The sequence below is a fragment of the Alosa sapidissima genome, chromosome 14 (assembly GCF_018492685.1).
Source record: "Alosa sapidissima isolate fAloSap1 chromosome 14, fAloSap1.pri, whole genome shotgun sequence".
NCBI classification, from domain to species: domain Eukaryota; kingdom Metazoa; phylum Chordata; class Actinopteri; order Clupeiformes; family Clupeidae; genus Alosa; species Alosa sapidissima.
Genome location: NC_055970.1, coordinates 26,410,618 through 26,438,529, shown reverse-complemented (window position 1 = coordinate 26,438,529; position 27,912 = coordinate 26,410,618). Strand labels below are relative to the sequence as shown.

The 27,912-nt window shown below is 39.3% G+C and overlaps 1 protein-coding gene and 1 long non-coding RNA gene across 2 annotated transcripts in view; both read left to right on the top strand.

Annotated features, from left to right (window-relative positions):
* Positions 1–27,912, top strand: part of rxfp1 (relaxin family peptide receptor 1) — a 131,055-nt gene that overhangs the window by 29,426 nt on the left and 73,717 nt on the right. The window contains exon 3 of the mRNA XM_042062063.1: positions 26,857–26,940. Within this exon, the coding sequence (XP_041917997.1) occupies positions 26,857–26,940 (84 nt within the window). The remainder of the gene's footprint in view (positions 1–26,856; positions 26,941–27,912) is intronic.
* Positions 71–22,559, top strand: LOC121682063. The gene is made up of 3 exons (XR_006022410.1): positions 71–346; positions 16,655–16,662; positions 22,549–22,559. It is a non-coding gene; the product is annotated as an uncharacterized LOC121682063 (long non-coding RNA).

The window sequence follows — 27,912 nt, the reverse complement described above, 5'->3', positions numbered from 1 at the left end:
GGTTAGATGTTAGCTTAGAGTATGAGACAGTCAGTACAAATAAATTGTTAATTCAACATTGATCAACATTCTTTGTTTTAATACAGTACTGCAGAAACAACAGCAGAATGATACTCAGAACACACTAATGAACACTTAACAACCAATGCAAGCTTGAAGACAAAAAACTAAGTTCAAATTCATTTTAAAGTTCAAAACCAATAATGTTCAAAACCAATAATGATCAGGGAGAAACCAGATGTCTACTGAATTTGCATTCTTACAAAACTTCTCTCTTATCTATCTATTTATCAGTTTTAATTCTGAACTGGCAGCAACAGCTAAAGGCCTCAGTTAATGGTATTAGGTCAAATTTGATGGTGATATCACTGAAGAATAAAAGAGTCAGCCCTTCAGATGATCAGTTTTAGACAGAACTTAGGTTAGAATCTTATTTTTCACACAGCACAGCTCAGGCCTAACAGCACAGCTAAGTTTCACAGATGTCACAGGACAGGTTCAAAGATATGAATGGTTGACAAATATGATTCACACAGGTATACATGTTCCATATAGTTAGTGAGTAGTCCTCACACAACAATATAGTTCTCAGAATGTCTCAGTGTAGATCTCAGATAAGTCTCAGTATGGTTAAATGGTATATGCACAGATATGTTGAGATATGGTCACATGTTTGTAAGAATGTATGTTAGTAGGTATGTTGCTAGCAACATTGTCAGAGATGTATGGTTGACAGGCACACACGTAATGTCATACACGGTCATCACCACTGGTCTGGTCTGGTAGCTAAAAGGCAAAAGCAAACAAGTTTAACAGTTATACCAAAACAAGGAATGTCTGCAATTGTACAATTGTTCAATACAACTAAGGTATTTAAGTGAAGTTGTTACATAACATTAGGCTGACGCATTATAACCTAACGACTAACATGGTAAACAGTTTAAGCTTTTTAAACAGTTCTCTCAACAATTCTAGGACAATTAAATTCTAGGACAATTTAAAAAAAAAGGTAGAGTAGGCCTACAATACAATTGATGCACCATCAAGCTACTGGCAGTTAAATACTGGCCTATAATATTAAATTGCAAACAAAGCAGAATTCTGTGTTTTATTGTTTTCAGTTTTAGTATAGGTGATAGCTAATCATATTTTTTAAATATAAAACGTAAACAGCTTAGAAAACTTTGCAGGCAAAGGGTTTGTTGTTGCTGTTGATAATCATATGAGTAAGGAAGGATCATTCTAATAAGTATCTTGATAACCAACTATAACTTGAACAGCTTGCTAGGTCTGTCAGTCACATTTTTTCCTACAGATTAGATGTAGGCTACTACAACTGGAAAACTTGATTCATCTGCCAGGGTACACTTTAATTTATAGACCAGAACAATGCAGAAATGAGTAGGCCAAGTATACATTGTAGCCTATGTTGACAACACAAACGTTATAGCTCAGTTTCTGTAGTGTGTTTTAACAAGACTTTAGTCGTATGGTCCATTTCCTAACGGCTTTCATAAGGTCCCTTTCCACAGGAGTATTAATAAAGCACCAATGCATTCATAATCTAGGTGCTTGGTTGTATACACCTGTGGAAAGGGACCTGATGAACCCATCAATAGACGAACTATAGCATACCGTTTACTTAGGCTATGTAAGAATCAGGAGTGTAGAATGAAAACGTAGCCTGGCCTATTTGATACACAAACAAGCGGTGTACAACGTTAAACATTTGGTAAAATAAACACAGGAGCATATTTGTTAGCTTTAACTAAAATGTGAACGGTAAGCTATAACGTTATGACCATTAGGGGTGGGCGATATGGAAAAAAAATAATATCTCGATATTTTTTGTGATTTTGACGATAACGATAATTAGTCGATATCCTTTAAAAAATGTTTTTGTTAAAGGTAAAGTTACTTTACAGCACATTATTTATGAATAGCATCATTACAATAATAACCAATAACCTAACCTGTGACTTTTTAACCAAATCAACCAATGCATTGTCACTCTGACACATTTCCAATTCTGCCCCCACTTGGGTGTGGCAATGACATGGTCTAGCCAGCTACATTAGAGAAGATGAATAGGCCTAACAGTTTCCCAAGAGAAAGTCTGAAGCTGAAGTTTCTTTCAAACCTTTACATAAGATTCACTGTAAAACTAAGCAGACCAACAGAGTACATATCAGTTAATTCCTTCTATGTTTTGTTGAAGAGCACTCATGTAGGCTAGCATTCCAAGTTACAGAATAGAAACTAATGTGTTAGCTTATGGCTAATGTATATGAGGAATCCAGGAATGGAGATGCTAACGGTTAGCATAATCGGTAAACGTAAATATTTAGAGCGAACTTCAGTCAATTTACAAAAGAGTTACTTGAGAATAGTTCTTTGTTTACAACTGACTATTAAAATACTCAAAGGCTAATGTTTTCTCTCCATATAATACCGTGTAGGAAAAAATGTGACTGTCTCATCAATGCTACTTGAACATACACCTCCCGCATACACTCCCGCATACACCTCCTGGAAATGTATGAGTCCTCAATGTGTGATTTCGAGTGTTTTTTCCCCATAAGTAATTTAAATACTCGATAATGTCAAATTGCACATCGTTAAAACAACAATCACAATATTATCTAAGACGATATATATCGCCCACCCCTAATGACCATCAACAAGTAACGTTTTTCATGCCATGAATGAAACCCATGATGAGTTTCATCAGGTCCCTTCACACAGTAGCCTAGGCTATAATCAAGCACCATGCAGTCTGCATTCATAATCTATTCTAGGTGCTTGATTCTATACACCTGTGGAAAGTGACCAGTGTTGGGAACGTTACTTTAAAAAAGTAATTAGTTATAGTTACTCACTACTTGTTCCAAAAAGTAACTGAGTTAGTAACTGAATTACTCTATGATAAGAGTAACTCGTTACCAGGGAAAGTAACTATTTGCGTTACTGTTAAAAAAAAAAAGTTGCTATATGTCAAAGAATTTGGATTTTTTGAGCAGTTCTGAGCAGCTAGTTGAAATGAGTAGAACAGACAGGTGTTTGTAGGCTACATAACTTTCAATATTTATTAGATATATAGATATATAGACAGATAGATAGATAGATAGATGGATACTTTATTGATCCCCAAGGGGAAATTCAAGATATTGCACATCGACAGACCTACGGTTGACTTCAGCCTGTGTCATAGGTTTTTGTTGTGAGGCAGAAAGATCTAGCTTTTGCTGCTTGGAGGACTTTGCTCCGAGTCCTTCTTTGCTAGTGGATGGCGAGCTATCATCTGTGGTGGAGGTATCGGTGTTTTTGGCCACTAGCTTTAGATCTGTGTGTGAGATGCTTCATTAAATTAGAGTTGCTTACAACGGATGTCGACAAAGTCTTCGCTCCTGGACATAATGTACACATTACATGCACGTTCTTGCCTTGATGAATTTGAAGTAGTGCTTATATCTCCACCTTGAAAATGGCAACTTTTCGGATTCCTCCTGACCTCTCTGCTGTTTCGTCGAATCTCTATTTTAGCTGTTGCGTGTGTGTGTGGCACGTGTGCTGGCAAGTGTGTAAAAACACTGGCTCTGATTGGCTATCATGAAACATGACTCTGCCTTAGCCAATCATAATTGCTTACGTCGTTATTAACCCACCTCCTTACTAGCTGTGATCCAGGGTGCGTTCGGATTACACAGTTTATTCAATCAATGCATAGTAACACACCGCATTTAACGTCCAGTAACGTTAACGCCGTTGTAATGACGAGAAAAGTAATTTGTTAGATTACGCCATTCTTTTGATTGGCGTTATTCCAAACACTGAAAGTGACCTGGTGTTGAATAGAACCAGAGGCTAGTATCTGTAGGCCTACTTCTCTGGTTTACGTTAACATTCTACTTAAAGCGCTGCTGATTAGTAGGCCTAATGAACGAATGTGACGTTAGTGCATTACGTGTGATTGTCGTTAGCTATCGAAACCTACAGCTAATCGGCCACTGTAAAGTTGACGACATATTAACGTTGATTAACAGTGGGTTTCCTTACATAATAGCCTACATATTAACGTAGGAAGGTGCTTACGTCAACTATTTCACTAACGTTAACGTTATCTAACGTTATAACGTTAAATAACGTTTAGTTATTGATGACCCATCATTTCATACATATAACGCTAACATTACATCACAGTGGTAGCTCGCGTTCAGCTGTTGATTGCTTTCAGCTGCAGAGGTCACGTCATAATGCCGCCAAGGCGGTCAATGTTAACTCAATGGGAATTTATTGCTCTTTTATCGTAAATATCTCAAAAAGTATAAAGTTCACAAATGTAAAAATGACATTGTACAATTGTCCGTTAGAAGACCTTTGTAGGAGTGTTTGAATGAGTCAAACGGTTCAGTGGTTTTAGTGTCATTAAACGTCGAATTTGGTCGGAAGAAGAATAATAATAAAAATAGATAAGAAGAACAGTGATAATACACAGGTTTCCCATTTACCAACAAAACTAGATGCGCGCGCAGCCGTGGGGCAGAAGATGCTTGGTGGCCGTCCACAACATTATAAACTTAACCTAAATAGTTGGCTGCTGTAAGCTACAATCGGTTTGTTTTGTATACCCCTGTTGTCTCAATGATAATAACATCTCATTTCAGACTATATTTCAAAGTTTGTCGTTCATTTGCATTATTAATATAACATCGTATTTTGTCATTTTTGGCGCAGACATGCATTCCGTTAGGAATATTGAACATATTTAACATTCTCTAACCATTGTGATTTTGAATGAAAAACTCGTTTTATTCTTGTGCTCTTTTGCATTGCTCTATGCTGTTCTATGGTGCTTTCTGCCTCTTGGTTGTGCACGCATGTTTTCGTGACGTTGCATAGAAATCTACTGTATGTATAGTCCATTGCATTTACATGCAATGCAATAATAAGAAGAACAGTGATAATAGTCCATTGCATTTACATGCAATGCAATAAAAGCAACACCTCCCGCCTTACTGTACGTTGCCCATAAATAAATAGGCTAAATATATCTTGCATTGTAGCTAGTATGTGCAACTCTACCAGAGTAGACGATAGAAGTAGGCCTACCTCAACACAGACTCAATGAGTCCTTGCCCCGTGCACTCTCTCTCTCTCTCCCTCTCAATCTGCGCATCCCTCCTCAGCATGCGCATGTAATCTAAACATTCACAATCGTGCAAGACGACTGGCTAAATTGCTATTAAATCCGGTTAGCATCATTAGCACGCTGCACGAATTTGTTCAAAACTGTTGCATTCAAATTGTGATACAGTTTTCAGCCATATCGGCCAGCCCTAATTTAAATATGTGCAGAATTTATTTTGGCATTGTTTTCCTGAAATATTCAAGGTCTTCCCTGGAATAGACATTCCCTGGATGGCAGTATATGTTGCTCAAAATCTGTATACATCATTCAGAATTAATTGTGCTTTGCCAAATGTACACGATGCTCATGCTGTAGGCACTAATGCTCCTCCACACCGTCGTAGATGTTGGGTTTGAAACTGAGCACTTGGATACTTGGATAGGCCTTCTCCTCTTTAGCCCAGATGAGTCCATGATTTCCAAAAATAATGGCAAATTTTGATCTAACCACAGGACCTTTTTCCATGTTACGTCAGTCCATTCAAAACAAGCTCAGGCCCAGAAGACGGTGTCATTTTCTGTATCATGTCTCAATACAATTTTGGCTGTTTGGCTGGTTTTGGCAGTTACAATTTCGGTTCAGTTTTTGAATTGAGTATCAAACTGTGCACATAGACAATGGTTATCAGAGGTTTTCCTGAGGCCATACAATAGCAGGTCTGGAAATAGGTCTGGGGTTGATGCAGTACCATCTGAGGTCCAAAAGATCACAGCCATCCAATTTGTTTTTCAGCTCTTTCCCAAGTTTGTCATTTTCAGCATTTGATATGTTGTCTGTGTCCTTTTTGCAACTAAATATGAGTTTTATAGATTTGCAGATTATTACATTATGTTTTTATTCACATTTTACACAACGTCCCAACTTTTTCTGTTTTGGGGTTGTAATAAATAGCTTGACCGGACCTAACTGTTGTATAATTTGCTGTATGTAGAAACTGTTTATTGCCGGAGAAGAAGCATATTTCTGCTGCTCTCTCTATCAATAGATGCTAATACAGAGCCCTTTGCTGGCAGCCAATCCCAGGTGGCTTTGAAGAAGGAGTTGTTGTGCTGATTGAATCCACCCCCCTCCAACCCTCCACCCATGCAGTTAAGGTGCAGGGGATAAAGGGACTCATCTTTTCTCATCTTTTCTAATTCCCCGCTGTTGCAACCGCCAGTCTCTGTCTGGCTTTAAGTGGATGTTGAATAACCTCCTCACTTCTGGGCTGTTTTCTTTTGTCAGGCCTGTCTCTTTCAGTCGAGTTGACTGGTGGGAAGTCATCGAGGCTCGTCCAGGGGAGGGATCCAGCAAAAAATTTGCTGTCCAGGGAACAGCAAAAAATATCATTATAGCTAATATGAATGAAGACATCCACACATAAACTATAACAATAACAACATGAAGAACAATATAGTTGGGGATCACTTTCAGAGCAATTTTGAGAACGATAAAAAGCTGACAGTCAATCAGAATCCATCAAAATTTTAGCCATCACATTCATCAACACAAGGAGAGACTTTCTTTATCATTGGTCAGTGTGAACGCTTTTATCTTTATAGTTATTTGTTCCTGGTGTGAACCGCCCTTAAGACAGATGGTTGGAGGTTGGTTCAGATCGATGATGTTATTCAAGAGTGACTTCCTATTGGTTAAGATCTCGTGCACTCCTTTCAGGGATGGATTACTGCACGGGCCTACCGGGCCCAAGGGGTCAGGGGGCCCTGAAGCCCAAGCCTTTGCATGGAATCATTGCCTCAATATCAACAAATCAGGATGTAGGCTATGAATCTGATTGAATTTAGTATTGGCCAAAATGCACCAGAATACAGGAGATCACATCAAACAAATTAAAAAAATTCTGGGGGAGGACCCCCAAAACCCCCCTCCCACATATACGACAATTAGTGGGGGCCCCTTAATACATCTGGGCCCAGGGGCCCAAAAGTTCATAATCCGCCCATGGCTCCTTTAGGTTATTTTCACATTGGTGGTAGTTAGTGAAGTTCCCCCTTCACTGTAAAACGCTTGGGTGTCTTGATAAAGTGCTATATAAATGCACATTGTTGTTATTGTTGTTGTAAGTGCTGTGGGTGTCTTCATGAAGTGCTATAAAAATGCACGTTGTTGTTGTTCACCATACGTTTGTTATCCAACCCACTTTTTGTCTCACTACGATATTCTGAGTGATGAAGACACAGGAGAGGTGCTACGTGCAAGGCATCCTGAGAATCATATTAGGGCTGAAACGATTCATCGAGTTAACTCGATTACAAAAATTACTCGAGGCAAAAACCCTGCCTCGAAGCCTCGTTAAATTCCTATGACGCACACTATACGCGCAGGGATCTGATTGTTCCACACGGACCGTTGTTCAGGAAGCACACCACTAGCGCGTGAATCGTGATACATTCTGAATTTAGCTGGCGCGATGCCGGAGTCAAGATATCCATAAATGGCAGAGAAAGTTTTCAAGTAAAGTTTTGGGATCATTACATACTCAAAAAGGAAAAGAACAAGCATCTGAACCTAAATATCGACTCCATGCTGTTTCACCAAGCATAAAAAAAAAGTAGGCTAGGCTATTTAACAATCTATCTAGCCTAGGGTTTCTCAACGGGGGTGGTACCGCCCCCTGGGGGGCGTTCATACAACCTAGGGAATGTGAGAGGTTTTTTTTTTTTGTTACATTTTAAACTTCCATGGTTTTCACATATTTTTGGTGCAAAAATAGGCTACCTGAAATAAATAGGCTATTTTCATTCATGGGTTTCTAACCCCTCTACTGTCCCAGCTACATTTTACTGTTTATCTATGCTCAGTGGTCATACAGTGCAGTTCGGGCCTGCACACGCCCGGACTCATGTCCCCAGCCCCGCTCGCTGTTGTTCTGCAGCTGCTCTCACGCGCAGAATCTGTTTTGTGATTGGTTGGATTGTTGCGATGTGCATATGTTGTTCACGTGATGTGCACTTGATTTTTGTCCATGATAAAATGACACGTCTTGTTGCCTACATTTAATGTTCCTATTGATTTAAAAAAAAAAAATCATTACAACCAATGCTGATGTGGTAGTGTTTTTTTTTTACCCAACCAGTCTCCTATTGCTTCTAACAGTGGGCTAAATCTGCTTAATAATAAAATAGGCTCATAGGGACATTTTCTTATAATTCCAGAAGAAACCAAAACAGCACAGAAATGGGCTCGTTTTTTTATTTAAGCAATATAGAATGAGTGTGAGTGGCCTATAGCCTACTCGGGGGTGTAGGTTCTTTTTTAATTGTGTGTGTGTGTGTGTGGGGGTTGAGAACCACTGTTCTAGCCTATCTATCATCTATCTACATAGCCTATAGCCTACATTGATGTTGGCTGACATACTGTATTTGTAGCGATGTCGTGATGTAAGTAAACTTAGTCACGTTCAATTGCAAGACAGTATGCCTAAAAAAGAACCCCTCACACACATGCATGCACCCTCATCTTTCCTCACGCACCGCACGCATGCACACACACACACACACACACACACACACAGGTTGCTAAGTTACCATAGCAAATAGGCTCACCCCAGAAATGATTTTTTAGTAGCCTAATGATAAAATTATTTGTTAGTAGCCTAATGGTAGGCTATGTTTTAGTAGCCTAAATGGTAAAATTATTTGTTAGTAGCCTAATGGTAAATGCTGCAGGTGTAGAAATCTACATAAAACAGATATTTATGTTGATGTCAGGTCTAGATTACAGCATGAAACTTGTAGGCGATAATACATTAAATTGCTTTCCCTCTTCTCCCTCCCAGCACTTCACAACATAGTATGGACAGCTTTGTTCGCCCAGCTAAGTCATGCACAAGAGGCTGCAATTTTACAGAGAGCATTTTGAACATTATTTAATTGATGGCACTGGCACTTAAAAACACTAAATGGGTAAATTGCAATAAATGGGCTTAGTTTTGTTAACCTGGCAATAGCCAGATGAATTTCGCTCCGCCTAGCTCCACTCATCCATCTGGAACCGATCCATTGAAGTGTTGCTTCAGAAGGCTGGGCCTAATCAAAAAATGCTTGCATATGATTGAATAAGCCACTTGTCCGTCATCTATTGACGTGCTACTTCAACCACTCACATCGAAGCCAACCCGTGACGCTAATAACAGACTCACAGTCGCTTCTACGCTATGTCACATCTATGAAACTCCCGCCCTGCGTCCTGATTGGTTGGAGAAATCACTCTCAATGGAAGAGGTCCCAGATGGATGTGAGTGAAGCTAGGCGGAGCTAAGCGGAACGACATTCATCTGGCTAGGGTCAGGTTATAGTTTTGTAGCCTAATCTTGGAGTTAGAATAAATACCTCTGTGCCAATTGCTTGATCATTTTACAGCCATGTCATTTTCGTTATACATTATGTGTTTTGGTTGTTTAAAAATGCAAAAAAAAATGTTATCTGATTAATCGATCGATAAAGTGCTAGATTAATCGATTACAAAAAGAATCGATAGCTGCAGCCCTAAATCATATTGCTTAGTATTGAACATCAGAGGAAGGAGACAGAAAGTTTGACAATGGAATCTTGCAATCAGACTATCTTTGTGTTAATGTGTGTAGGGGTGGAGAATTATATGATATTTTGACATTATTTAAGCCTTTTACTCTATATATTCTTTGCATGTGGATAAACTGATACTGTACATTTATCAGGGCATAAGCACTATCTGACTTTCTCTGGGACATACTGTATCTTTGATATATGATAGACCGTATGTGCACTAAGTACATTATTCACAGTTTGCGTATGTTTGTTTTGTGCTATCGTGCTCATCTTTTGTACTATTGTGGACATCAGAGAACAAACAAAGAGTAGAGACTTGGATAAACTCAGCTATGAGGTGAGCAGACCCTGATGGCCTAGTGGCTCAGGCTATGAGGTGAGCAGACCCTGATGGCCTAGTGGCTTAGGTTATGAGGTGAGCAGACCCTGATGGCCTAGTGGCTTAGGCTATGAGGTGAGCAGACCCTGATGGCCTAGTGGCTCAGGCTATGAGGTGAGCAGACCCTGATGGCCTAGTGGCTTAGGCTATGAGGTGAGCAGACCCTGATGGCCTAGTGGCTCAGGCTATGAGGTGAGCAGACCCTGATGGCCTAGTGGCTTAGGCTATGAAAACTGAAATCACGTCCCACACAAACTCTGTGCCCTGAGTTTAAACCACGGCTATTATCATGCCTATAACACATTTACGAGAGTCCCCAGCCTGGAAGCAATTTGTTTAATGGTCAGTGGTGTTTTATTTGATTATTTTATAAGTGGACAAGGAAGGTATCTATCTGCATTGTCTCAGTCCAGCTGCTGGTACTGCCTTTCAGCTGGGGTTAATCTGCATGAGACTGTGTGTGTGTGTGTGTGTGTGTGTGTGTATGTGTCTCTGCATATGTTGTTGTTTGCGGTATGCGTATGTCCTTTGCACTAATAATCCAATCACCATACGGCAATTTATTTTTGTTATCAGTGAGCTTTGGTGCGACTCTACCAAACCCAATGATCTGTTCTGACAGTGTGATGTGATGGTAGAGCTAAATTAATTTCTGAAAAGATACGTTTGATATGAAATAGCGTCTAGAGAACAGACCATCGGGACTGTCTGAAGGAGGTTGACGGAGTTAATTAAGCAGTGGCTGAGATGACTTGGCGTAATTAAATCATAATTAATAGGAAGTCTCTCTGTGCAGGGCTGCTGTTGACTGTGGCTGGTTATGTGTCTGATGCCCTGCACTCCAATGTGATACAGACATCTAGGAAAATTGTGTCTTGTTCGGAGAGAGTAGCATGGTGAGGACATCATACAGAACCGTGTCTCAGAGTCCTCAGAGTCCAATTTTTGGAGACCGGCCCCCGCCCATACCCGCAAAGTTCAGCACCAGATCTGACCCGTCACCTGTGATAATATCAAAATTAAATCCGCACCGGCCTAGACCTGTTGATATTTGGCCCGTTACCCGACCCATGCCCGTGCTAAATCACACACAAGCTAAAATAATTCCAATTTATATGCTTTATTTTTATCTCATACCTCTCAACATCACAATAGGCTCTCTATTGGCTAATGAAACAGCCTAAGGGCGCTTTCTTTCGCACTATTGGAGCATGTAGGGCTACAAAAATAGCCTAATACAAACATTTAACTGTCCCCTGTCAACTTTCACGTTTTATTTGAGTATTTCGCATTCAATCTAAATCTTAAGCTAATGAACAATATAGCCTAAAGTGCGCTTTCTTTTGCATGATTCAAGTAGCCTACCATACACAAATAGACCTATTAATGTTACAAAAAAAAAAATATTACAAGAAAAAATACAGCCTGAGCCTGTTGATCACAAACAATAGGTAGCCTATATGTAGGCCTATGCCTATGCTGGCAACGCTCCGCTACGCTAAGAGATGCGTAGAGACGCTACGAAACGTCTTTATGGATCTCTCTGTAGATTTATATATGTTAGATATACATGTAGTTTAATTTGTCATATATTTATTTATTTAGCTAGTTTAATTGGTCAGTGTGCACTATCTTGGGGTGCTTGAACACCGCCCCAAAAAACACCAACACAGTTGGGTCAGTGAGCACCAGTCTGTGTTTGTTGGTGTTTTTGTTGGTGTTCACAAACAATAGGCGAACTTTTGCAGACAGGTTTCTGTTTGCCTTGAAGTTTGTCAAACGTTTGTGAACATTCACTCATAAAAATGCTTGATTTGGAGCACAAGGATGAGTTGTTGGAGCTGTATTCCTAGACTGTGTAAAGCCATAAATCACAACGTTCTTATATCTAAATTCCCCAACTTCAACCTTTCGTCTAATACACTTGCTTGAATATCGTCATACCTATCCAACAGAATACAGTGTGTGAAAATCAAATATGTGTGCTTTAGCAATTTGAAGTGCACAATGGGTGTGTAAGGATCTGTGTTAGGCCCACTTCTTTTTAGTCTCTACATCAAAGACCTTCCACAGTACTGTCATGGAGTAGAGGTACAACTATACTGTATGCCGACAACACTGTTCTATACACACATGCTACATCAGCTCTGCTATCAGCTGAGAAACTAGCTGTGCCCTGGATGGAGTGGTTGAGTGGCTAGACCAATCTTGCCTTAATTTAAATGTAAGCAAAAAGGCATGTTATTTTCCAAAACCAAGCTTCACACACCAGATTTAATCATCTGCATTAAAGGGTGAACAAATTGAGACTGTCACTGAATTTAAATATCTTGGTGTTGTATTACACTCAAATCTCAACTTCAAAAAACACATTAAGAAAATGATGAAAACTATTGAATACAACATGGCAAATTTTAGACAGATTAGATCTTCTCTTTCCATAGAGGCTGCAACGATATTTCTCCATGCCCTCATTTTAGAGTGTTTTCAAATTTGTGTACAGCTTACAAAATTTGAAAAGCCTTGGCTCCTATCTGTTTGTGCAAGTTTGTCTCTTACTGGGCCACTGGCTCTGTAAGGTCCAGTAGAATAGCTTCCATACACAACTGCACTGTACCCTTTCGCTCGTCAGCCTTTGGGCAGGCAGTTTTCTCTTTTAAAGCCATTACCCAATGGAATACTATCCCGGACAATGTAAAAAGTGTGATTTGTTGGTAGCTTTAATGCTAATCTAAAAAATCACTTAAAAATCTCTCAACAATGCACGCACACTGTTAGATATCACTTCTCATAACTTTTAGTCTCACTCTTCTCTCCAATGGGGCTGATAGGGTGTGTGTGTGTGTGTGTGAATGGGGGGGGCGGGGGTTGGGGCTACACCCCTTGATCATGTGGTGCATGTGTGTGTGTTTGTGTGTGTGTGTGTGTGTGTGTGTAACTGTGATACGAAATGTAATATATTGCTATTTGTTACTTGTTTTTTACTTATTGAGTGATGTTTGATTTTTTTAAATGTTGTATTTGTATGTGTCCTTCCTGTAACTTAGCCTAAGGCTAGCTCTGGTGCAATGCATCAAATGGTTACATTTATGTTTTAATTGCACATTGTCCCTTACAAATAAAATTGAAATTGAAGGAGGAGTTTTGTCTTGGTAGCTGGCCATGGTCCTGGGATGCCGATAGCTGAGATTGTGTAATGTATGTGCGTTGACACTATGGATAAGGATCCGAGCGTGGTAAACAAAATTGGATATTTCAGGTAGTAAAAGCCAAACTAGATTTTGTTCAAATCTACACACTTATGGCTACTGAAAAATGTAAGGTTAATTTAGCAAATGTTATTTTGAAGTATTAAAAAACATCATTGTTTTAGAATTTTTGAGCAAAATGGTTGGTAATTAGCACGTTTACGATAGAAGATAAAATAAAAAATATATACTAAATAAAACTAAATCAAATATACACATAGTGTGCTTAAGGATGAATAAGCATGAGGCACTTGCACTGACAGGGAAGGGACTGAGCCTGTGATTCTGTATACATGGTAAGGTGCTCTATGAGAGTGAGTGTCATGGTGATGGTGCAAATAAGTAAGTGTGACAGTGCAAGAATAAAGTCTAGAGACCAGCATAAAATAAATATGGACATATAAGAGAATAATGTAGACAAAGTAATATAAAAAAACTATATCAGTGCAAGAATAGGTTGAAGTAATAGGGTTACGGCCATTGGTCAAGTTAAGTATTAAGTACCGGTATTAAGTACGGCCACAATCCAGGCTGTGGGAGGGAGGGAAGGGTTATGCAAATGTGCTAATATAGCCTGTAAACAGTGTAGCAGTAAAAACAGTAGGCCAGTGGACAGTCAGTACACAAGCATGGAGAAGGTGAAGAGGCAGACAGACTATGCAGAGAAGTATATCTCTCCTTCCCTTTAGTGAAGCATCAGAAGTGCTGTCAATGGTATTTTTTGAATGTGTCATTGGATATAAGTCAGACTTTATATGAAAATGCATAGTGATTTACTGCAGGCTCAGAGGTGTACTTCCTTTCAACACATTTATCTATATTATCATGATGAAAATCTTTATTAACTGTTCAGCTCCTAACCTCCCAACAGCTCAGTTCTTTTCTCACTAGTAATAGAGTGCAAAGGGTGGTCTCATTACCACAGTGAGATGAGACTGAATGAAGAAAACTAATTATGAGAGTGTGTGTGTTTTTATGTTCGTAAAGGTTGATCAGAAGGCTTTTCTAGGTCTGACAAGCAGTTGAGTTCTGATTAAAAGTTTGCAAATGAGATGCAAGACGCAGCACAACGGAACACACACGCCTCGCATCTGGTGTAGACGAGGTGTCAGATTCTCTGCATTTTAAAACAAAAATGGAATGGTGTAGATGTAGCCTAAGGAGACACCCTGCAAGCCAAACAAAACAGACAAAACACAAAGTCACGACCACTCAAATGTATTTAATTATTTTATTTCCATTTGCAACAAGTTATGGCACTATGGCTTTGTTCTGGGACCTCCCTATGGAATATTTTTTGTGACAAAATTAAATAAATAAATGAAATATGAAATCAATAAATGAAATATGAAATAAATAATTAAACGTTGAAATAAATAAAAGATGAAATAAATAAATAAAATGTGAAATAAATAAATAAAAGATTAAATGTAAAAACCATATATACATTGACATTTACATTCCATATGCACGGTCATGCAATGTGCCATGAAATAATTAAGCAATATAGCACGAGTGAGTGTGGGGTTGGTCATGGATATTCCCACGGGTGTTGTTCGGCCGTAGCCACGAGGCCGGAGGCCGAGTGGCGCAGGCAACAACAGCCGTGGGAATATCCATGACCAATCCCACGATCACGAGTGCTATATTGCTTAATTATTTCATAGCACGTTAGCAGCGGTTAGCTAATTATGCTAACGTTAGTTATCTACAAGTCTCCTCCAAGTGACAATCATATTATACACAATGCTGGCTATGCTGAGAACAATTAGCATCCTCGTTTATCTTACTTACATTGAGTTGACTGTGTGGCTTAATCCACAGATGTGGTGAAGCACTGTTTCGTTATGGTTTGCTAAGGAGTAACCCATTGCTTGAAATGGTGGAGGCATTGTATCGCGGAGTGATTTATTATTAGCTGTGCAAAGTCTGAGTTGAAATGTCCAGGGATATTCCAACTCATGGAACGTCTCTCGGCCAATCAGAAACAAACTAGATGTACCGCATAGCGGTACAAAATATGACCGCCGCTCAGTCCTGTACATCCATTCCGCGAAAATAAATCACACTTCAATTTGTCTCCATCTTTTACTCCATCCCCCACTCTTGAAACTTTTGTGTATGCTTGTTTGGCATGCCTGAGTGTGTGTGTGCGGCTGCACAGAAAGTAGCCTACTTGTGCTGAAAAGGTGAATAGATTGTAGAATAGCCAAAGAAGATGTAGCATTGTTATAAAACCTTTAAAATCTCTAAACAATCACAAGTAGGGCAGGTCATCACAGTTCATCCATTGCAACTGGATTGATGAAAGGTCACTTACACCTGTAGGCTACATTGTATTTGGGAAAAGCAAAAGGTATCAGCATAATGTTATTTATTTATTTATTTATTTTTTATGTATTTATAAACAAAAACATCTCTGTCAGTTCCATGCCGTTTTCAACAGCTATCAAAAACAAAGGTCATTTTTGGATGGATGGATTTTTTGTGAATATTTCTTCTTCTACATAAGATTTTAGTCATCTTTAGTTCATGTAATACTTTATTGTCAATGCACAAATTAAGTAGTAGTCTGAAACGTTATTGTTAATGCACAAATTAAGTAACAGTAGTCTGAAACGAAATGCTGTTTTACATATAACCAGTGGTGCAAATAACTGACATGTCCAAATGGGCCTTGATGAAATGCGTCGTTAGACTGTTCATACACATTTTAACGGGCCAAAGTTGAAGAGCTTTTGTCCGTTATTGTTCGTGCAAATATAGGCTGATTCATGTTCCCTTGCATTGTGTAACTGAGGTCCATGGCTAGTCTGGCTTTCATCAGACCAAGCTCAATCTTTTAAGAAATCAAAAAATAAATAGCGGGCAGATCAGGCTGGGTTCACCCAGCCTAGTCCATAGGCACCCGATATTGTTTAATTTTCCGATTGAGATATACACGCTCTGGCTATTCTAAATGCAAAAATGCATTAGGGAGTTATGACAAAACTGTAACTAACAAACTAGATCCTAATAGAAAGCTGTTAGCTTCCCTAAGCTACAGGTAGGATTATAAGGTAGGCCTATTTACAACATAAATTGTCAATAGGCTATGCTGGCGACACAAATAAAATCTCCTTTGGAAACCAATGGCTTACGACTTACAGTATCAAGCGGACTTAAACTGCCATATCGTGGCGAAAAGTTGTAATAACATTCACGCAGTTCCATGAGTCAAGGAAAGCGCGAATGAAGTAGCCACTTCTAAATGGGACCCACTACACAGTAGCTTAAGGTGTGTTGCTAAAGCAGCCATAATGAAATGAAGGTGTCATTGTTTGGATACTTCACACACACGTGCTTTTTAATTTCACAGACTACAACTACCAAGCTGGAATCAAAGCACATCGATTCCCCTCTCACACCCTGCACGCACTTAAAACAAAATAAACAGGCGTCTCAGTCTCACGCATGTATAGGCAAAACTGTATCAGACCGGTGTAACGTTGGTAAATCTTCCATTGCACAGAATGATTTTGTAGCACGTGCAATAAATGACAGTCGAAAGATACAAACAGTGCTGCTATCAATTTGCTTGGTATAACCGCATTTATAGTTTTCTACAAATGCAATCAATCAAATGGGCCTCCATCACTCAACCAACGCTAACGGTAACATTACCTAGGTCCTTATTGATATTACAAGATTAACGTACCTGCAGTAAAAACCAAGCATGTCCGATAAACATCCTCACTTCATCCTCACTTACACTTCATGTGAACATCGTCCTGTCCTTATTAGATGTTCGCTGCGGTAAATTACAGTCCTTGTAGGAAGTGTCCATTATTTTTTCAACACACTTTTAACTTTCAAAAAAATTACATCTCACTGCAACGATGCGCCATCTAGTGGACAAACGACTACTTATCGCCAATACTGAAAATGCAGCCATGTTGATGATGATGAATATTTTGGCTTTCTTTTGATCCTATTGAATTTGTAATTATGTATCGGCCGTTCTAATACCGATAGTATGTGGGTGCCTGTGTGTGTGCATGTTTATATGTGTGCACCGCCATTTACAGGCCAATGAGTGTACAGTCACTAAATGTACACATAACCTAATTTTTTTAGCCCCCCCCATGGATGAAATTCTACGAAACTTGGCATACCCCCAGACCCCCAGAGAATGCCAGGTCAATCATACACATAAAATTTGGTGCAGTTCTGAACATCTTAACTGAAGATAGGGGCGATTAAAGCAGAATAATATTGCATTTTCATTTTTGACCAGGGCGGGGGGGAGGGGGGCAAATCACAAATGAGTGATTATGAGCCAGGTTGATGTGGGCCCTTGAGACCAACATACCATAAAAGATTCACAGAGAACTGTGTCTGCCCTACCCTCCTTTCGGGGGGTCCAGTCCAGCAGGGGGGCTGCAGATGAAAACGAAAAATGACGGTTCCATGCTATCCATGTGGGGGTACATGCCCACCAAGTTTTGTGTACCCCGGTCTTTCAGTGTCCCGGGAATCCTTGTTGGTGTACGTTACTAAATGTACACATAAATTATTTTATTGTAAGGCCCCCCATGAACGAAAGTACACAAAACTTGGCATGCATTCAGAGGGTGTCATAATGATCCTACACTTTTAATTTCGTGCAGTTTTGACCTTGTCAGCCAGAGATATTGAGATGAAAACACCTAATTTTTTGCTTTTTAATTTTTAACTAGGTGGCGCTATACATGAAATAAGTGGTAATGGGATGGGTTGACATGCCCCCTTAAGACCAACATACAAAAAAAAGGTGGACCTCCTAGGCCCTACGGTTCTCGAGATATTCACAGAAAACTGTCTCCGGCCACCTACAGGCCAGTTGGTGTATAGTAACATAAATTAATTTATTGTGTGGCCCCCCATGAACGGAATTCCACAAAACTTGGCGTGCATACAGAGGGTGTCATAATGATCCTACACTTTCAATTTCGTGCAGTTTTGACTATGTTAGGTCACAGATACCTTCAATTACACCACCTCATTTTTACTTTTTTGTGTTTAACTAGGTGGCGCTATACATGAAATGAGTGGTTATGGAATGGGTTGACATGGCCCCTTGAGATCAACATACAAAAAAAAAATGGTCCTCCTAAACCCTACGGTTTTCGAGATATTCACAGAAAACTGTGTCTGCCCTACCCTCCTTTCGGGGGGTCCAATTCAGCGGGGGGGCTACAGATCAAAACGAAAAACGATGGTTCCATGCTATCCATGTGGGGTTACATGTCCACCAAGTTTCGTGTACCCCGGTCTTTCAGTGTCCCGGGAATCATTGACGGAAATTTGGGCATGTGAAAAAGAAAAAAAGAAAAAAAAAGAAAAAAAAAAAAAAAAGAAAAAAGAAAAAAAATCTGACTAAACCTATATGACCGCCGCTTCGCTGCGCGGCGGTCATAATAAATAGTTCCATAGAACCCAATTGTTGTATAAATAAATACGTCAGTCACCCATCAAGGCGGGACCTAACCACTGATTGCTGCCTGAAATAACAAGAAGTGATCCAGCTCTGAGTCAGACTGTACTGGCTTGCTACCTGTGAACCACACTGGACTAAGGACATAGCTCAGACTTGTATCATAACTCACGAAACATACAACAACAAGGATTTCATTCTAAATTCATACTTTTGGGAAGATATCAGGCGTGAAAGCGTTCTGTCATTTGATGGGTCTGTTTGCTGTGTCTGAGGGTTGATAGACATGCTATGTGCACATCTAGAGCTAGCGCTAATAGTTAGCACAAGCCTTAGCTAGTTATCGACATCTACAGAAAGCGAACTTCTATCTATGGCAAACGACTTTGCTATTGCTTCTATTTATAGTAGGGTGCCCAGACGTCCCAGTTAACTTCACTTGAGCTGAATTCACCTCATTTGTTATATGATACATAAACAATAAAGCTTGAGATGCCCATGCCATGAACTCTTATTATGTGTCAGTGCCAGCTTGCTACATTGCCCAAGCAGTGTCCACAACTTTCCAGAGACTTTTTAGTTCTCAATATGAGGGTATAACTCAGCAGCCGACAAGGATTTTTGACAACACTAGATGCTATGCTTTTACGTCCTGATAACGCACAGCCAAGAGTTAGCAACATAGAACACACAATTTTTCTGAATGAAAATGCCTAGGTTATGGCTGTTAGCAGTAGCACTAGCGTTTAGCTTCTATCGATGACTTTATTCTGATCAGCCAGTCATGCTCACAAAGTTTGATTTTTTTTTTTCAGGCAGCAACCAATCAGCGGCTAGGTCCCGCCTTGATGGGTGACTGACGTATTTATTTATTTCATGGCACATTGCAAGACCGTGCATATGGAATGTAAATGTCAATGTCAATGTATATATGGTTTTTACATTTAATCTTTTATTTATTTATGTATTTGACATTTTTTTATTTATTTAACTATTTATTTAATCTTTTTATTTATTTATTTCATATTTCATTTATTTATTTCAACTTTTAATTATTTATTTCATATTTCATTTATTGATTTCATATTTCATTTATTTATTTAATTTTGGCACAAAAAACATTCCATACCTCTCTGCTCTTCAGTGGGCAAACATGAAAAGCATACGGCAGGATGAAAAGAACCAAAAACACTTCATTCATGCATTTATATTCAGCAGGTTTAATTACTTTCACGGGCCTTCCTAAAAAGACCAACAGCTTTAGGTGATACAAAATGTAGCAGCTAGGGTTCTCATGGAAACAAGACTCTCCACTGGCTTCCAATAAGTCACAGAACTGACTTTAACACACTACTGCTTGTTTATAAATCAGTAAATGGAACAGGACCTAATAACCTATCAGACATGCTTCAGCAGTGCACACCCTCCAGACTCATCAGTTCACAGGAGAAATACTTGTTAGTAAAACTCATCAACAATCAATGTGAATCTATGTGCAATCAGAATCAATGTGCACAGGTCATTGAATACCTCTCAACTCACACACTCTCTTTCCACACTACACATCTAACCACATCTAACGTCCTGGATTTGCACGACAGTTCACACTGCCTTAGGCTTACTCCCTGGCTTTTCTGTTAGCTAGAGTCTATTTAAAGGCAGGTGTAAAGACAGTCCACTGGTATGCAGTGAAATTATAAATGAATGAGCTGTACAAAAATGTCTTAGTAGAACTTCCACAGAAGCTGACATTTGACTCTTACACAAAAACTGACCTGATGCTGTCTGACATGGGTGGAAAGCCTCCGGGAGGTTGAGCCATAGCCAGTGGCATAGTGGTGTCTTCAATATGAAAGTCCTATGTAATGTCAAGGCTTCAAACCCTTTGAAATATCGTGTGTGTGTGTGTGTGTGTGTGTGTGTGTGTGTGTGTATGAAAAACACCAGCTGAATGATCTGTGTGTGTTTGCATAGTAGCAAGCAAATCTAATTGGAAATCTGTAATGGATCATTTGAATGGTGCTTTGCTACTGTTTTGTCAATATATCTGTGATTTGTATGCAAATGTTGTATAAGTAATTTCAATATAAGTAATTTCAATTAGGTTAATGACTTGGATAATTGCGAAGAGTTGCAAATTCAACTACATTTTGTGCTACCTCTATGGTGTGTTTTGTTTGGTCCTTGATTAGAATATAATGTATGCTGTTTTGGACAAAATCATCTGCTAAGGAATTTAAATATAAACATAAACAAACGTGACATCATGCACAATCACTGACTACTCCTTTAAATGATTGTAGTCTGAGTTTTTTTTTTTTTAACAGCAATAACTAAATCAGCTGTTTACCATCTCAAAACATACCCAGACCTAGAGGCCTTATGTGAAAAACTCATTCAGACAAAAAACTCATTTAGAAAAACTCAGTCATGCCCTACTCTGCAGCAGGGTTTATTATCACAGTCGTCTTTTCACAAGCTTTCCTAAAAACACCATTAAACAGCTCCAGCTTGGACAACATGCACTCCCAGCTTTTCTGTTCTGTTCTCTGCTCATTATTTGTGAAACACTTTGGATTAACAATGTGAATTCACTGAATGGAAAGAGCATGAAAGAGTCTGAATGGCCAGGTCACATTTATTACTGAGGTACATGGAGTGAATGAACAGTATTAGAATAATACATTATATTATATACTGTAGGTGAACACATGAATATACGATGAATATTTATGAATAATGAACAGAATAATGTATTCATATTTGAAGCTTTCATTGTCATAAACAATGCACATAGTATAAAGTAGTCAGACTCTCCAGAGGATGAATGTGTTGTTTTCTTGTCATTTAACAGGGGCCCTTTGTGAAGGATTATCTTGCTATCACTAACTACGTCCCCATGCACACCATATTCTGATTAAGTACCATGTTCTGGTTATAGGAATATTCAGAATAAGATGTTTCCATGTGTAGCAGAAACGGAATATTCCCGTTTGCATGGTAATCAGCATATGCTGAATAAAGCAGCAATGTGCAGTACAAGTTCTATCTGCGTCATGAGTCTCAACACATTCTGTCCCTGAATTTCATTGATGACTGCTAAATAGGGGAATTTGGCCAGATTAGAGCAGCTTGTGTTTTGCGTTTTAGCCTTATAATAGGCCACTTTGAGGGATTTCCACCGATTCTTCATCTCTCAGCAGTGCGTGCAAAGTTTCACCCATTGATAAATTCCATCTTGACATTTAAACTTTCAGGTTTTAATACATAAATTGGTCTCATCTTCACTCTAGACTCTTTTTGCTATTTGCCTAGTGTCAGGGCATCAAACCAATCTACCAAAATTCCTTGCATGGACATTGTTGCGTTTTGTGTCCACTCTGGTGTATACGGGGCTCCCGTAACACAGTAGAGATCGCTACTCCTGTAGGTGTGGGTGCGCTCGTCTTCGGACTGTGAGGATTTCACAGGGTAAAAGAGGAGGTGTGCGTTTTGTGACTACTCTGGTGTCCAAATGGATTCCATTTAACACAGTTGAGATCGCTACTCCTGTTGGTGTTCGTCTTCGGACTGTGATAATATCACAGGGTAAAAGAGAAAGTATCTTTCAGTGTGTGTGTCTGGTGCGAGGGCCCCTTTTCGACGGGTTTAGGCTGTACAAGAGGATTGACTTGATGGAGAGGCTCTCCCTATCTGAATCAAAATCCCTAATTTGGGTTTTAGGGGCTAAGGAAAATAGACCACTTCAGAGTCTCTCTCTATCGCTTAGTCGCTATTCCCTGTTCCCTTCGACTTGTACTTCAAAATGTGGTTAACTTCACTAAAAGAGGAAGAAATTCAGAGCTGTATTTGCCATAGTTGTTTGTCATCAAAATCTGAGAGAGGGTAACAACTCACTACAGACATTCGTCTGTCTGTCTGGATCGGAGGGAAGATCAACTACCCTATTATTTTGGGAGCTTTGTCAAATTGAAATTAAGTTTTTTTTTAAATGACAGTAACATATAAGAACTTCAATTGACCACAACGGATCTATAATAATTTAGATTCTATCCATAAATACACTTGTATTTATGAGACAGATTTCCGTATCCTCGCTTGGGTGTGTGATGTGCATTTAGACCACAACGGGTCCTAGACTTTAGCTTCTCAAACAATTTGACGCGCCAAATAAATTTGCTAACAAAGCCTTTTTGTTTTTTTGTCTGCCCTGGAGCATAGGATTTCCCTTCCCAAATGCCTGGCTGAGTTCGCTACTCCTGTGTATGTCAGTGCAGTATGTTTTTTGCCCATATACAGTGTCTTAGAATGTAGCCCTCAAACGGACGCCCTACTTACCTGGAGCGAAGTCAAGTCTTTGGAGCAGGAGGCCCGGGTTCTCAGCAACACAGGAGAGGCAGAAAAATACGAAAAAAACGCTAGACGGTCTTATTACAAACTCCTAATCAAGTTAGGAGTTTGTAATAGGTTAGGTTAGGATTTGGACTTTTATTAAATACAAACAAAAAATACAAGGAATGAAAACTGTCTAAGTCTAAAGGCTAAATGCTCGGTCCAAAGAAAAATGAAAAGGAAAAAGAAGAACCAAGAACCCTGAACAAGGGGCCGTTCTCTTTTTATACCCCTCTCAGTCAGGCAGAACATGTCCAAGTTTGGTATTATGTCTTACCATGAAATATTGGTTCTGCTTTTTTGTTTTGCTCAGTTGCCAACAGTAACAGTTTCTTACAACTGGTAAATTATGTTCTTACATTCTGTCTTTACATTTTGTGTAATGTAAAGCATAACACACTTTAATTCTAACACAAACTTTTTATATCTAAGCAAACACATTTTATATATCACATTTTATATATCAATATTTTTTAAATATGTTCATAGCAAAAATGGATGCATGCGATTCATTTTGATTAATGAATCACAGAGTATGTAATTAATTAGCTTATTTTTTTAATCACTTGACAGCCCTAGTTATACTGTAATCTATCTTTTGCCACTTGTCTGCAATATAACAATGCCAACCGAGACATGGAATGGTGATGATGTCTTCATACTATGAGAGTATTCCTTGCTTCCTTGCACCTGGGTTACAGTTTTACATCATGATGCGAAAGAATGAAGAATGAATGGTATAGCCATGTGCAAGCAGCAGGTGCTGGCAGTTACATTTGTGAGTCAGTATTTCAGGTCACTTAGCGCAACAAACAACAGGACCTGTGTTACACATGACCACTAGCATGCACAATGGCAGCAGTGACCTCCAAGTTTACTAGAATCAATCTGTATCAATCAGCGACAGAGACCATTGGAATGCTTCAGCAAGCCTATGGCATTGTATAAATGAACCGGGCGAGGTGTTTTGAGTTGCATCAGTACTCCAAGAAGGGTAGAATATGCTTGAGCATGCTTGTGAGTTGTGCACTGTTAATTCATTCCTCAGGGTCAGACTGCCAACGCTGAGGTTTGCTGTCATGTTTTGAGGTGGCTGTGGGAAAACATTAATCACACCTGACTTGAAATGTGCCACCGTTGGCAATTTAGTGCTCCATCACGACGTGCGAACTCACAGCATATAGAAAATGTGCACATTTTTGACCCACACTATCAATTAAATAAAAATAAAAAACCTCTCTCCACACTCCCTTTTCTTACTACAGTAAATGTGTAATGGCTCCAAAATGCTGGACAAAATGACTACTTCCAAGGAAATGGTGGCCGAAATTAAGTCAATTAATACATTTCTCTTTTTTTGCAGTCTTGTATCATGTATCATTTTGCAACATTCATGCTAGTACATGGCCCCAACCTCTACTTTGTCCCTGAGGTGCGATACAGGTTAAGTTTAGCGCCCCACGTTGAGGACATTCATCTTGATCACAAGAAGTTGTCTGGCCTGTCACTCCGTTCCAGCTCCAGCCTGGCAGTATATGCCCAAATGGGTTTAAAATAGCAGACAAGCGCACACACAAACAGGCCAAACAAACATGAACACTGGACTAAATGTGATTGTCTAAATGGGAAAATTGTGGAATGTTAACAAGACAATTGAATCTAAACTTTTGTTTCTAATGTTCACCTCTGTTTGAATGCAGCTCAGATGTCTTAGGAGGAGAGCAGGACAGACTCTGGCTTGCTCTGAGGAAATTGAGGTCTCGACTGCATTTGCAGGGAGAGAATGCCACTCTAGGATATGGAATACTTTTGATCTTCAGTGCAAGAGGCACTGAAACAGATCAAATCTCATTCTTTCTCTCTTATCTGTCTATACTCTCCTCTCTTTCTCTTACTTTCTGTTGCTCTCTGTTTCAGATTTCGTAAGTCTCTTCTATTCTATATGTTGTAATTGCAGATAGCAGTGTTCAGCTGTAGTCAAACGATTTATTCATTTGGCCGTTCCATGAGCGGAAATACCTTACCTTGCGTAACTACGCTTGAACTCTGGCCCGCTCTGGTGCTCATTCCACAGTTAATATACTAATATTATTGATATGGAATTTTACAGGGCCAGAATAATTTTACATCATTCTGGCCCGCTCACTCCGCATTTGATATACTTCTATTGATATGGAATTTTGCAGCATCACCATTCCATGAATTTAAAGCAAGAGAGCAGAATGTCAGAACCATGCATCTGACAGTCTTCGAATGTCTACAACTCTACATGGACCAAATGCAGTCTTTCCAGGATTTTGAAACAACTTACAACTATTAATGTAAATTTAACCAATACCAGCAACGTGCCTAATGATAAAGATAACAAAAGGAGGAACATTTCACAACTAATTAGATTAACTCGCACCATGATTGGGTATGAAAAGAGCATCTCAGAAAGTGTGGAGTTATTCATCACTCTGTGTAAACATGTGTGGGCAAATTATTATTTTTTCTGAGAAATTTCATCAATAACTACTGGTGAGAAAATAATTGGTGAATTATTGTATAATTGTACTTCTGCTGATTTCTCTTCTTGAAATATTATGCTGCTTTGTGAAAAATAAACAACAAATGTTTTGTTAGCTTTTTTGTAATTCTTCATGCTCAGAACAGTGTAATTTTGATCTCAAGATCAGTTACCCTCCATTTTTTACATTTAAACAAAAAATTCAATGGCCTCTCTGACTTTACTTGGCTGTAGAGGACAGTATTTGTTGTGTGGTATTGTCTTAGATTGAAACTGTAGGTTGGAACAGTTTTGAAGGGAAGAGAGAATGTGTCAGCAAAACCAAAATAAATGGGGGGAAAAAACACTTCAGATTCAGGTAATCTGTAGTAAAAGGATATCTCAATGGCTGTGATGACCTGCAGCACTCAGCCTTGGGCTGAGGCCAAAAACAGCCATGGGGATATGCTTTATCAACCCTAAGAACACCTAAATCATATTGTTTTGTACAACAGCTCAACTACTGACATCTCCACGGCTGTGATTCAGCCATAAACCAAGTGCAGCTGATGATCACAGCCATCAGGATATCCCCTACCAACTCCACTCAACACTCGTGCCATCAGGATATCCCTTACCAACTCCACTCAACACTCTTGCCATTCAGAATATCCCTTACCAACTCCACTCAACACTCGTGCCATTCAGGATATCCCTTACAAACTCCACTTAACACTCGTGCCATTCAGGATATCCCTTACCAACTCCACTCAACACTCTTGCCATTCAGAATATCCCTTACCAACTCCACTCAACACTCGTGCCATTCAGGATATCCCTTACCAACTCCACTCAACACTCTTGCCATTCGGGATATCCCTTACCAACTCCACTCAACACTGGCCATTGGGATATCCTGTACCAACTCAACTCAACACTCTTGCCATCGGGATATCCCTGTAATTTCTGCTTTTACCTGTTCACTGTTTTGAGAACATGTTCTGTGGATGAGCATTGTGCGGATATGCTCAATTACTGCTGTCTAGACAACAAAAGCTGTTGCCATCCTGTCAAGTGAATCCTGAAAAGCTTCCTTGTTGTCTGCCACAGATTGCTCATGAAAGTCCACTGTCCAGTGAATGCATTTGTAATATCTGTATTTTACTTTGTCTGACAGGAGACAACAATGGATGGCCACACTTATTTGACAAGTACTTTGGGATGCCCAACAATGACGTAGGAACCAAATCCAATGCATGCTGTAAGTATGTCTGTTTTTCAGCAATACACTGAATTGCTAGATTACAGTAAGGTACAGAGGTGGAAAGGATCTTATATAACATATGCAGCTTGTCATTCCTCATGGTTAGAGAAGCTTTAAAAGCCATCTGGTCTATGTAGAGTGTCCTTCAGGTTTCAGTCCCTAGGTTGACTGTGTGAAAAGAACCATAGACATACATGTACACACATACACACACATGCACACACACACCATCTCTTGCCTGTCTAAGGTGGTAAAACACATGCAGGTGTTAGCCTGTACCCTGGTCCTTTGTTCCTGTATTATATAAAAAACACAAAAATGTTCAAAATAAAACACCTCTAAGGTTTAACAACCTTTTTTTAGAATTTGAAAGTAATTTTATGAAGAGTGCATCTGCAGGGAGGGGTTGATATGATGTGCAAGGGCCACAGGAACATAAGATCGGGTGATAACATAAGTGATAGATCAGGTCAAACGATTTATTATGCATTTCTCACACATTCCATGATTGGATATATTCACTCTCTTGCAGTCAACCCCCTTCACACACAATAATGTGTAACTTTGTAGTTTTTAAATAGCCATGCCTCATAGAATGTAATGCTGCTTTCCACGTTGTTCATTAGAAAATACTTACAGTAAACTGTCATATTGAAAACATGACAAAGCAGACTATCTTGTTCATAAACAATGGCGTAAGGACTTTTAAATTGCATAAAAAAAGCAATTGGCATAAATACTTGCTTTTGAGACATAGGCTAAGGAAAAGTACTCACTTTTGCAAGTAATACTCTATATGGAGCTGTTTGCACTAATTGTTTTGAGAAACACAACTAACTGTTGTGCAAACGTTAATGATGATTCAAGAAAGGCACCATAACGACAACCTAATGTCGTCTTCCAGGCATCATGGAAGGCACTAGAGTTAGGGTTAAGGTTAGGGTTAGGTGCCTTGAAGTCAACTGCCAC